This window comes from Athene cunicularia (assembly GCF_003259725.1).
Source record: "Athene cunicularia isolate RWA chromosome 1 unlocalized genomic scaffold, athCun1 chr1_part1, whole genome shotgun sequence".
NCBI classification, from domain to species: Eukaryota; Metazoa; Chordata; class Aves; order Strigiformes; family Strigidae; genus Athene; species Athene cunicularia.
Window position 1 is genome coordinate 19,447,672 of NW_020799091.1, and position 12,729 is coordinate 19,460,400.

The 12,729-nt window shown below is 37.5% G+C and overlaps 1 protein-coding gene across 1 annotated transcript in view; it reads left to right on the forward strand.

Annotated features, from left to right (window-relative positions):
- Window positions 1-12,729, forward strand: part of TNFRSF19 (TNF receptor superfamily member 19) — a 69,551-nt gene that overhangs the window by 4,706 nt on the left and 52,116 nt on the right. Inside the window, exons 2-3 of the mRNA XM_026857316.1 lie at window positions 7,143-7,231; window positions 11,432-11,542. Of these exons, the coding sequence (XP_026713117.1) occupies window positions 7,166-7,231; window positions 11,432-11,542 (177 nt within the window). The 5' untranslated portion in view covers window positions 7,143-7,165. The remainder of the gene's footprint in view (window positions 1-7,142; window positions 7,232-11,431; window positions 11,543-12,729) is intronic.

The window sequence follows — 12,729 nt, forward strand, 5'->3', positions numbered from 1 at the left end:
AGGAGGGGAGGGGAGCGCAGGGCAGGGGAGGGGAGGGGAGGGCTCCGCTGGCTCCCTGCCTCTCCGAGATGGCTCCAGCTCCGCCGCTCTCTGGTCCCTCTGCCCCGAGGCGTCCCAAGGGCACCGTGCAGCACGGGAGGGTCGCAGCTGATGTTGTTGGGGTCTGCAGATGTCGACAGCCCTAGAGTAACTCTTCCACGCTCCTGAGTGCGGCGAACAAAAAGCCCTTGAAAGCTGGTCTTTCTTGTTCGCAAGCTCTTCTCGTGTCTACTGCGTAAAGAAGTTGCTATTTGCTTCAGTTTTGGAGTTGAAGGAACAGGAGCTAGTAACTTTTTCTCTTGGATAGTAAAAGGTTAAAACCCTAAAATTATAGTTATTTTGAAAAGCCTTTGATTGTTTGACTTATTTTCCTGATGCCTGTCTCCATTACTCTGACCTTGGACTGGAAGCTTTACCTGATATTCATGAAAAATCTTGATACTTAACACCTATTTACCGCATTTATACTTACAACTACTTTAAATGAGCGCCTTCACGAAATTAACAAAGGGGTCCAGTAGCTTTTAATATGAGCAAAAGTGGCAAATGGATTCAGCCTGTAGGTAGGGTTGTTACCTACCACATAATCTCTTTCAAGCACACTTTCACCATCACATGTAAAACAAGTTAGGTATATTAACTGGAAGCTTTTTACTATATAAGCAAAGGGTTGCTTTTAGAAATAGAAGTAAACATCTGTATAAGTTCAGTAATAAGGCATTTAAGTTGTCAGTTAAGGAGGCAATAAATTACTTTTCTCAGTTTCCACAACTTGCTGTTACAATCCTAATAAAATAATGTTGAGAATGAAAGTAACTCATGTCTGTTCTTTCAAAGACATTGTATGCTATCCAAAACCGCTAAAGGGTGGCTGGATAAATGTAACACACTGGCATTGCAGTAGTTACTGTGTTAACCAGCCCAGTGCTTTATAATTTATGATTCTTAAAAATTACTTCGAAAAATAACTTTTAGTATACTCTGGTATAAATGAACTATGAATATAATATTGGCAGTCTCATTGTATTACTTATTCACTTATCCAGGTACAAATAGGTACAAATGCAGCTCTGCGTTGAGGTTTCATCTAGCAAACTAGTGTCTCCTAGAAGTTTAGATGAATGAGATGATAAAACAGAAGGAGCAGTTTTGATGTTGAAGCACAGATTTGTTACTTGTACAAGTAGTCTCATCAGCTTCAGTGGGATTAGGGGTTCTTGTGTGAATCGCAGGTTCTGATCCTCTAAAAAGCTTTGTTTAAGTGTAGGGAAAATGTCACCACATTGCACCTTTGTTATGATATTCTACTACCTTTTCTAATTAACCATAGTCTGGATATGTTGAAGATCATGGATAATAAACTATTTTACCTAATTTTACCAGCATGCATTTGGAATGTTGTTTGTAAGAGGCAAAAGCAGGGATGAATTACGTAGTTCATTCTCAGGTTTTGCTGGTTGAGACACAGGGTTATAATGCATTCTGTAAATGCTGTATATGATAGTAAAGACACTGTAGAGATGCTTCTTTGGGGTGTTAAGTTACCACCATTATTCCTGTGAAGTCAGGTATTTCAGCCAATGTAACTCAAATCATATGGTACTCAGAGCACAAATATTTCTTGGCTTACGTGTAAAGCTCCTTTCTCTCCTCCATCAGTCCCTAAAATAGATATAAATGTTTTCTGTCACTAGCCATGTTCCAACTTTAATCTGCTATCTCTGTCTTTACAAAACCAGAAATAAATTTATGGCTGCCTATTTTTTTACAATTTCACATATGGCAGCTTCTGAAAATATGGATTTATTCAACACAGTATTTAACGTGATGAATGCTACCTAGCTGACAATATTTTTTTTTTCCTGCACATGGTTCTTCTCAGCAGTTGGAGCAAATGTGATCAGACAAGACTTCATTTACTTCACCAAGAGTACAAGTGTTGTGGGCAGGGTGTAATGGTAAGGCACTCTAGAAGTATGAGACAGAATAACAATGGGTAGCTCTGTAGTGGAAGTTCTTGTCCCTAACTTGTTCCCTTTGTCTTTATCATTGCAGCAGCATAAGTACTTTCCCTTCTCTTGTTTCTTGACCGTGGGGCACTGACTCTGCTAAAGCCATCTGCCACTCCTTGTTATTTTATTGCATGCAGTTGACAGCTGCAGGTAAGAGGGTGGTTAGAAGGGAGCTGAGATCCTATTCATTGACTACCAGAGACCTCTGTGGTCAAGATAAGATGATTGTCTTTTCATCCCTCTTTCTTACCCAGAACTCAGAGTACTCTTTGCCAGTGTTATGGAGAGCATGAAAAGTGGTCGTCAAGTATGAATGTCAAATCAAATATCAAACCTAGGAGAGAAGTGAAGTTAGGACTCTTCACTCCTTCTGAAGTTTCCCTTCAAAGATGTATGATGTTGACTTCAAAGTTTTGATGCTTACATGTATGAGAAACCTGCTAGCAGGCCATAATTTAATCATGCTGCACTGAGTCTTGAGTGTTTTTGGAGGGAAGGCAGAAATATTTTTCTGACATTGACTTTGAAATAGAATGATGACTATTGCTCAGGCAGGCAAGTAAACAATAAATTTTGGAGGACAGTGGATTCTAGGACCCTGGAAGACTCCAAGTTCTTACTTCCGCAACACATTTATTACATGTTCCTAATTCATTGTTTGATATTGCTCTCTTTATATATATGCATAGTAGGCTCCCCACAGCCTTAAAACTATGCAACCACATTTCTTAGCAGGAGTCCTGTATCTTCTGTTCAGTATGTTACCAGCGTTGATTGCTTTTTCCTGAGTATTTTGGGCAAGCGTATTACTGTTAATCTAAAATGATGCATTTGGAATTATTTACTGACCTCAAAGAAACTGTGTTCACAGTTTTCTCTCATTTAATAAAATTGAGGATAACTCAATAGTGTAAATATCAGTATCTGAACAAGAACAAATAATCTTTAAAAGTATTGAACTTTTGTTCGGTCGCGCATATTTTAGAAGCAAAAACTTCTAGTTACTTCTTACTTGAATGCCTCTGAGGTGGATGGCTTGTGTCCAGCAGACATCAGTGTAATGCCACTTGATATCAAGAGAGAACAAATTTGCCCCATGGCAACCTATTATTAAGTGCTGCAGTGTCTGCTTTTAAAGCAGGGCTTTAACCAAACTGGAGACAGAAACAGGAAACAAGCAGCTGGCACAGTCTCCTTCGGGACTTGCTTTCTATACAATGAGTTATTAATGTTCCTTCACCATTTGCATTATTTTTATCAAAATGTTGTCATGAAAAGAGGCTTCTTTTTTTTTCTTTTTTTTTTTTTTTTTTTTTTTTTTGTACTCTAACAATGTTTTTCTATTTTACACCAGTTAATTTCATTCTCATAGATTTATAACCAGTATGTAGACTTTGGGGTGTGTTTGATAGGACCTGGGACAATAAGCACAATGATTTCATGATACAATATGACAGGCATTTATACACATCTGCTGAAATTATTTGAACATGTTTTGGTGCTATTAAACCTGCTAAAGTTTAAGGCCCATAGACCTGCAAGCTTACTTTGGAAGATTTGGTGATTATAAAAGGTGAATTATCTAGATTATATATTATATTGTAGACCTAAAGCTATGAGATTGCATTGTACACATAATGATCAGTTAACAAATTTGAAGCTCAGTAAAATGTGTAGATGAGTTGGGAAAGTCCGTAATAGTTTGATCTCAGTTCTAAAACATTGATTTTGGAAATTTACTCAGGGTTTTGGAACTCCTGATGTTTGAAGGTGTATGATTTGGCAAAAAGTGTTATAAAGGCAGTAGATTTTCTTTTAAATAGAAAATATTTCACAGGTGCAATAAAATTTCCACACTTAAGTCAATAAAATGCATTTTAGTACAGCATGCTTCTTCACATGCTTTCTATGTTCTAAAAGTCTTTGAGGTATCTGCTCTAAGAAGATCATTTTATACCAGGGCAACTTCAAACTGAAATACGAGCTGTCAGCATGACCAGCAACATTTTTAATACTGCTTTGTATTCTGTACTACCTTCTGTTAAGAACTGGCATTTGTTTGTTAATCCAGTTATGGATCAAGAATACTACAAACATAAAAACACATCATTAGCTTTGTTTCAATATTTATTTTAATTATTGCTTATATGCTAACTTTTTTACAATATTAAATCTGCAGGTTATTGCATATTGGAAAAACGATATAGGATGAATGTGGCTTCATTACATGAAGCTAATATAATTTTATTGCAATAATGTGGCAGGTACTGAATCTGCAGTTAGGCTGTTCTTAATTTTTGTTATTTTTTCCATACTTCAGGTGACCTGCTCAGAAAAAATACAGGCTGTTTAGATTATACCACAGCTCAGTATTTTAGATCACTAGGCTTAGTACAGCTCACCGATCTTGTTTGTATTGATAATTCTACATGAAACTTGACATAAAAATATACAATTATTGCGTTATTCAGTTTCTTTTTTGATATGGCACAAATCTACTTTCAGAAGCAGAAGTGGGTCTTAAAATTTAAAATAAAATATACTTTTAACCTTTAATCCTATTTTTAAAATTTAGGTAGTATTATTTAGATGATCATAATTACATTAGAACTGTGCTATGTTTTGTTTCTTTAACAATAATATTAAGGAATATAATGACTATAAATTCATACAACTTGGAATAATCACTTGACATTCAGTTCTAAGCAACTCAGTTACATTTACAGATTTATTTCATTTGCACACATGTAAAGTTTTGCCTCCTATAGCAAATGAATCAAGCAAAGTCAAGTTTGTTTTGCAGGACTGCTTTTCTGTAATATTGTGTAGAGATTTTTATTGTATTACTATTCTCAGTTCTCTTTTAATTTTTTCCATTATATTAACACTGTTGAATTTCTGTAGCATTCCAAACTGTATAAAAATTGAACAGCAGCAAGCTTAAGTCTGTCTTGATACTTTTTTCAAGGTTACTGAGGTGTAAAGTCTCACAGTTTGTCTTTTGTCTAATTTGTTTTTAGTTAGCAGATCTTCAGTTAATATTTAGCCAGAACATATATGACGTGATATGTATCCATTTTGTTTCTTTCCAAACATAGATGAGAAACATTTCTTGAAACTTCTGAATTCCCATAACAGTATTTTTACTGTCTCTGTCCACTGTTCAGTCTTTGCTATTGCTAGAAATTTTTTTGTTCTTATATACTTAGGTTCTTATGTGTCTAATTTTTTTACAGCATTAGTGCTGTCAGCTTCTCATGCACTTAATAACTTCAAATTTGTTGACTTCTTTTCCATTCTTTCATTTATTCTACAGTACTTTTTACATCAAATTGTTGGGTTTGGATCATCTAGAATTCTTTGAGATTTCCCATTTCATGTTTCTCAGTTCTGTTTTGTTTTTTTTTTCTCAGACTTAAAAAAGCAACCTATGTCAAATACTATATCTGTGTGTATTTATATTACTTGATGGTCTGTCTTCTTTTTTACACATGTTGACATGCATATAATCTGATAATTATCATTGGCCCATAGACCATTACATCACTAAGTGAGAAATAACCATAGAAGTGTAATCTTGGCTTTCCTGTGAAGTGCTGCCTGACACACCTCTTTGCCCGTTCTATCCTTCCTAGCAGACTTTAACTCTTTTTACCCTTCAAAATGCAATTTATCTTAAAAGATATGAGTAGTACCACTGAAGTATACCTTTTTCTTACTGAAACTGTGTTAGTTGTAGTTTATGGTCATCCCAGTTGTGTATTTTTTGAAGTGTATTATGCTTGTTATAGTCGCATACGGTGAAGCATTTTGCAACTGTTCTTAATCTTTTTCTGTACTACTTTCCTTATGTTTTGGATTCTATCCTTTCATTTCAGTCTCTTCTACTGTTCAGTGATAAAAATTACTTATTTCGTCTTTTGAAACAGTATAATTAAACATCAGTCCTTAAGCTCTGAAATAGTCCATAAATGTTGTAACCATTATTTTTCACCTCTAGCTGAAAGCAGAGACATTATATTACTGTCATATAAAGTGTGAAAATTAGGATCAAATTCAAATAGCATGTTATGTAAACTGGATTTATTATTTTCTTGTTATTGTTTCTATGTAGTTGGATTTCTGAACTAAAAGTTACACTTACGTTTCCAGGTAACTGACAAAACCAAAAAGTAAGAAACCAGAAATTAACGCAAAGACTCAAATAAATAAATAAAAGTAAGCATAGAAAAAAACATTATATTGGCCAAGCACAATACTCTTAGTGATTGCGGAGGTGCAATTTGTTGATTTAATAATCCGAAAAAATCTCCTTCCAAATTAGAACTTCCTTTCTGTGATGATTTTTTTTTTTTTTTTTTTTTTTTTTTTTTTTTTCTCATTTGCCTGTTAGCACTTCTTTAAAAATAACTAAGCAAGTCTTTATGGACCCTTCTTTCTTCTTTTTCTGAGATTATGATAAAAATTGTCTGAGGTAAAAAGTGATTTGGTTGTGCTGTTTGAAATGTCTTCTGTAAAAGTTTTTGCCTACCAGATCATAAACAATCATGTTAACACATCTTTAGAAGTTAATATCCATTAGGTAAGTGGTAGAGACAGTTCCAGTTAATTGCACAATGAAGTAGAAGAGGTTATCTTAGCCACTAGGCAAACCAATTCTGCTCCAAACTAGAAGATAGAAGGAATATTCTCATGATCAGCTATATCTTGGCTGATATGTGGCATATTTGAAGAAATTGATTTTTGTCTGCTGATCATGTATTTAGTTGGGCATCTAACAAGCGAGAAAGAATGTTAGATTTACAGATGTTGATGTTTTTTAATCTAGACTGATAGCAGTCTTTTCTTTTGAGAATTAAGGCTATAGAAACTTTGAGTATATTGCCCTGTCTTCTAAAAAAGAACGTGATTTTTAAAGCATACGTATGTTGTTTAGCTTCCAGAAATCCATCTGAAATGGCATTAACAGATCTATGTTTTGACATGCTGAATGACATGAAGTACTATGGACATAATGACTTTTGCAATTTAAACAACATATGAAATGTAATATTTTTTTCTTTTTATTCTTTCTCTTTTTTTTTTCCCTAGGGAGAAAGGTTTAATTGTAAGAAATGGATGCTAAAGGATTGCAAGGAGAAGATAAACTAAAGATGCTCATAATTTTACTAGCATATTTGGTAAGTCAAAAATTAGAGGTTTTTTTTTCCCCCGGATGAATGTAGAAAAAAATTATGTTGGACACAGGAATGGTGTGTGTTGTTTTACACATTACTCTTAACACTAAATGTCTCAAACACATACATAGACAACTACATTTGCATTTTAACAATTTAAAAGTGAGCTTGGTCAACTGATTTGTATAATTTCTTGCTATTCCTTACATACAATTAAAAAATCTTACTTTGTGAACCTCTTCATGGAAGAAGGACTGGACTAAGAATATATAGGTGAATATAATGCTGTGAAAGTAAGCCTTGAGAGGCATCGTGGGTCAGCAGGAAAGCACCTGCAGAGCAGCACAAAGGAATTCCAGGCACTCCAGTCAGTAAGTCAGCTTCATGGGGACCCAATTTAAATGCCTCTATGCAAACACATGTATCATGGGGAATAAACAAGAGGAGTTGGAGATGTGCACATGCCTGCAGGGCTGTGATCATATTGGCATCATAGAGATCTGGGTTGGCTTCTATAACTGGAGTGTTGCAATGGAAGGACAGACAGAAGAAATGAGGAGGGAATGTTGCCCTCTGTCAATGACCACCTGGAGTGCATGTAGCTCCTCCTGGGGATGGCTGAGGAGCCAACTGAGAGCTTATGGGTCAGGATTAAAGAGAGGGCAGGGACAGGTGATGTTATAGTGGGGGTCTGCTGCAGGCCACCTGACCAGGAAGACCGAGCGGATGAGGCCCTCTATAGACAGATAGATAAGAACAGCCTCACATTCACAAACCCTGGTCCTCATGAGGGACTTCAACCACCCTGATACTTGGAGGGACAACACAGCAGGGTGTAAGCAATCCAGGAGGTCACTGGAATGCATTGGTGATAACTTCTTTCTCCAAATGATAGAGGAGCCAACAAGGAGAGGTGCTTTGCTGGACCTTGTGGTGAGCAAAGAGGGGCAGATGGAGAGTGTGAAGCTCAAGGAGAGCCTTGGCTGCAGTTACCATGAAATGGTGGAGTTCAGGATCCTTATGGAGCAAGGAGAGCGCACAGCAAGCTCGCTACCCTGGGCTTCAGAAGAGCAGACTTTGGCCTCTTCAGGGATCTACCTGTCAAAGTACCATGGGATAAAGCCCCAGAGGGACCCAAGAGAGCTGGTTGATATTCAAGGATCACCTCCTCCAAGCTCAGGAGTGATACATCCCAACAAAGAGGAAGTCAGGTAAGAATGCCAGGAGGTCTGCATGGATGAAGGAGCTCCTGGACAAACTCAAACACAAAAAAGAAGTCTACAGAGGGTGGAAGCAAGGACAGGTAGCCTGGGAGGAGTATAGAGAAGCTGTCTGAGCAGCCAGCAATCAGGTTAGAAAAGCCAAAGCCCTGACAGAATTCAATCTGGCCAGGAATGTCAAGAGCAACAAGAAAAGCTTATATATGTATGTTGGTGATAAAAGGAAGACTAGGGAAAATGTGGGCCCTCTCAGAAGCAAATGAGAGACCTGATTATTTGACACATGGAGAAGGCTGACGTACTCAATGACTTTTTTGCCTCAGTCTTCACTGGCAAACACTTCAGCCACACCATCCAAGTCACAGAAGGCAAAGGCGGGGACTGGGAGAATGAAGAATTGCCCATGTAGGAAATCAGGTTTGAGACCATTTAAGGAACCTGAAGGTGCACAAGTTCATGGGACCTGGTGAGATGCATCCATGGGTCCTGAGGGAACTATCAGATGAAGTCACTAAGCCGCTATCCATCATTTGAGAAGTGGCAGTCTGTTGAATTTCCTGCAGACTGGAAAAGGGGAAACATAACCTCCACTTTTAAAAAGGGAAAAAAGGAAGACCTGAGGAACTACAGGCCAGTCAGTCTCACTTCTGTGCCCAGCAAGATCAAGGATTCCTCCTGAAATTCCTCGTGGAAACTGCTAAGGCATATGGAAAACAATGAGGTGATTGGTGACAGCACAGCTTCACTAAGGGCAAATTGTGCCTGACAAATTTGGTGGCCTTCTACAACAGGGTTAGGGTGTTGGTTGATAAAGGAAGAGCAACTGATATCATCTACATGGACTTGTGCAAAGCATTTGATGCTGTCCTGCCAGATGTCCTTATGTCTAAATTGGAGTGACATGGATTTGATGGACAGACCACTCGTTGAATAAGGAATTGGCTGGATGGTTGCATTTAACGAATTGTGGTCAATGGCTTGATGTCCAAGTGGAGAGTAGTGATGAGTGGGTTCCTCAGGGGTCACCTCTTTGTTGGAGACATGGACAGTGGGGTTGAGTGCACCCTCAGCAAGTTTGCTGATGACACCAAGCTGTGTGGTGTGGTCGACATGCTGGAGGGAAGGGATGTGCCATCTAGAGGGACCTTGACAGGCTTGAGACGTGGGCCCACGCAAACATCATGAAGTTCGACAAGGCCAAGTGCAAGGTTCTGCACATGGGTCAGGGCAATCCCAAGCACAAATACAGACTGGGCAATGTGTGGACTGAGAGTAGCCCTGCAGAGAAGGACTTGAGGGTGTTGGTTGACAAGAAGCTCAATATGACCTGGCCATGTGTGTTTGCAACCCAGAAAGCCAACCATATCCTGGGCTGCATCAAAAGAATTGTGACCAGCAGGTCAAGAGAGGTGATTCTTCCCCTTTACTCTGCTCTCGTGAGAGAGGAACATGGACCTGTTGAAGCGAGTTCAGAGGAGGGCCATGAAGATGGTTGGAGGGCTGGAGTACCTCCTCTATGAAGACAGGCTAAGAGAGTTGGGGTTGTTCATCTGGAGAAGAGAAGGCTCTGGAGAGACCTTATAGCAGCCTTCAAGTACTTAAAGGGGGCCTACAGGGAAGATGGGGAGGGACTCTTTATCAGGGAGTGTAGGGATAGAAGAGGTAATGGCTTTAGACTGAGAGATGGTAGATTTAGATTAGATGTAAGGAACACATTCTTCACTGTGAGAGTGGGGAGACACGGGAACAAGGTTGCCCAGGGATAGCTGTGGCTGCCTTCTCCCTGGAAGGGTTCAAGGCCAAGTTGGATGGGGCTCTGAGCAATTTGATCTGGTGGAATGTGTCCCTGCCCATGGCAGGGGGGTTGGAAATGGTTGATCATTAAGGTCCCTTCCAACCCAAACCATTCTGTGATACTGCCTCACTTCAGAGAGATGGCAGGAATTGTAGACAATTTGCAGTGCCCATCTCTTAGTACAGTATGCTATATACATAGTTTAGGAGTTTGGAGTATTCAGTTATTGACAGAACATAGCATAGCACACAATTACATTGTCTACTCAGCATATTCAACTCTGTCTTGCAGAGACAAGCTCTAGAACAAAGGGTAATTAACACTTCATGGCTATCAGAAAGGCTTTGGTCTTTCTGAAAAGGCTTAATACACAAAGTAAGAATTTAGTAGCAATTGTACACATTTAATTTAAAATTCTATTAAGGGAGCTCATGGGGTTTGCTAATGTGACTGGCTAGGATTCCAATGATTATACTGAGACTTTGCATGGGTGATATTACTGCTTATGGCATTTCTCATAACCTTAGTTTCCGGTTTGGTCAGATAATGTACTTAAATGTCTCTGAAGGCAGAAATTTGGCTCTCTCTCTGATTTGGCCCATTACATATTAAGTGATAGTGAAATTTAGAATAAATAGTATTCATGCAGGTTTAGGGTTTTTTTAAGTTTCCAAATAAGTGACCTTTTAAATCTCTAAATATTTATGTTTAAAGGAATAGATTTTAGTTTATTTATTCAATTGTAATAGAATCATTAGAAACATTTAAAATCACAAAATAATGAAACACTGCAATATAATGTCATGTGACGTAGCTTACTGTCATGAAAATTGTAGCTTTGGTAAATGGTCATGTGCATTTTTTGCAATGTTGATTAAGATGAGGAACTTAAACTCCTGCTCAAACAATTATTTTAACATTCCATAGGTGTCAAATATCAAGCAGGTCTTCTAAAAATTGTAAAATTATTGCAAGTCATGGAGTACTGAGAACCTTTAAAATTCAGGCCAGTTAAACATATTTGGAGTTAGATGATTAATTTTCATTGCCATATTTAAAGTTTTTTACAATGCAGAAAGTTATTTTTAAGATAAAACCATTAATTTATTTATCAGATTTAGAGTTTATATAAATTTTATGTTAATCACAGATTAATTATGGTTTGGTGAATGTACCTTTTTTTTAAAGCTAAGTAGGGTAATTTGTGAGACTGGAGATTGCAGAGAGCAAGAATTTAGGGACTACACTGGGAACTGTATCCTCTGCAAACAGTGTGGACCTGGAATGGAACTCTCAAAGGTAAGAAAATTATGCTTTCTTGAATATACTTTGGTTCCAGTAAGTGCATTTACGTATGTGGTTAAAATAATAAATATCTGTACTTATGTAGGAATATTTTAAAAATTATTTTGGCTTTTGAACCTTTTATAGTTTTTCTGGTGTTTGAATCTTTTACAGTTTTTCAAGTACCATGTTTTCTGGTTCTCTTTTATATAAAATGCTCAATTCAGAAAATGATAATGCTATTAATAAAGTAGGCAGTACCTTTAAAGGATCTGAGTATGGGCTCTCAACTTAAAATTTTCTCTTTTTTTCATAATATTTTTAAATTTAAAATATGTTAGTGCTACAGAGGGGGAAAAAACTTACAGGGAATTAAGACAGAATAACTATCCTGTGTAGACGAGAGTATGAAAAATGAATTTCAAACTACTGATTGGTACAGAACACTGAAATGGGGGTGGGGCTTGAGTTTTACAATGCCAACTTTCAGAATCAGTACTGGATTTTAGGTGAAATTGCCACTATAGACAGTGTTTAAATGTTTTCTGCACAAAAGTTTGTCTTAACAGAATGGTTTATAATAGAAGTAATGGCATAAGCACATGAATAGAGTAGGATTCAAGTGCGAACTGAGATACTTCCTTAGGACAGCTAGGAAATGGGTGATTGTTCTGTTTTCACTAGGTCAGTGTTGGAGCACTTTGTGTTGGGAAGCTAGATTCAAGTAAGGCTCAATTTCTCTGTTTTACAACTTACTAAAAATGCTATAAACCTAATCATATCTTTATGCCCTGTAAAGTAGTTGAGAAGGCTGAGGCCAGAAAAATACATGGTAGTATGTAGAAAGAATGTAAGAAGTCCTTGTTAATATCAAGGAGAAGGAAAGATGAGTCTTATGTAAATGTTTTTTCTTTTAGAACAACCACATCTCTTCCAAAAGAAAATTCCCATTAAAGTTTTGGAATTAGCAGGTTTTTTAGGAGTGCAGAAATGAATCAACAGAGATGAATGGTGACTGAGGTTATAGACCGGGATTCAGTAGAACTAGAAAGTTAACTTGGCAAAATTTCCAGTAAAATAGTAAGTCTGGGTGCAAGTCATGAGGGGGATTTTAGTTGCCTTCAGTACAGAGAAAGTAGGTGCTGTGTATGAGCAAGGATAGAGAACAACAAAGGAAGATATAGCTGAAACGGGAGGGGGGG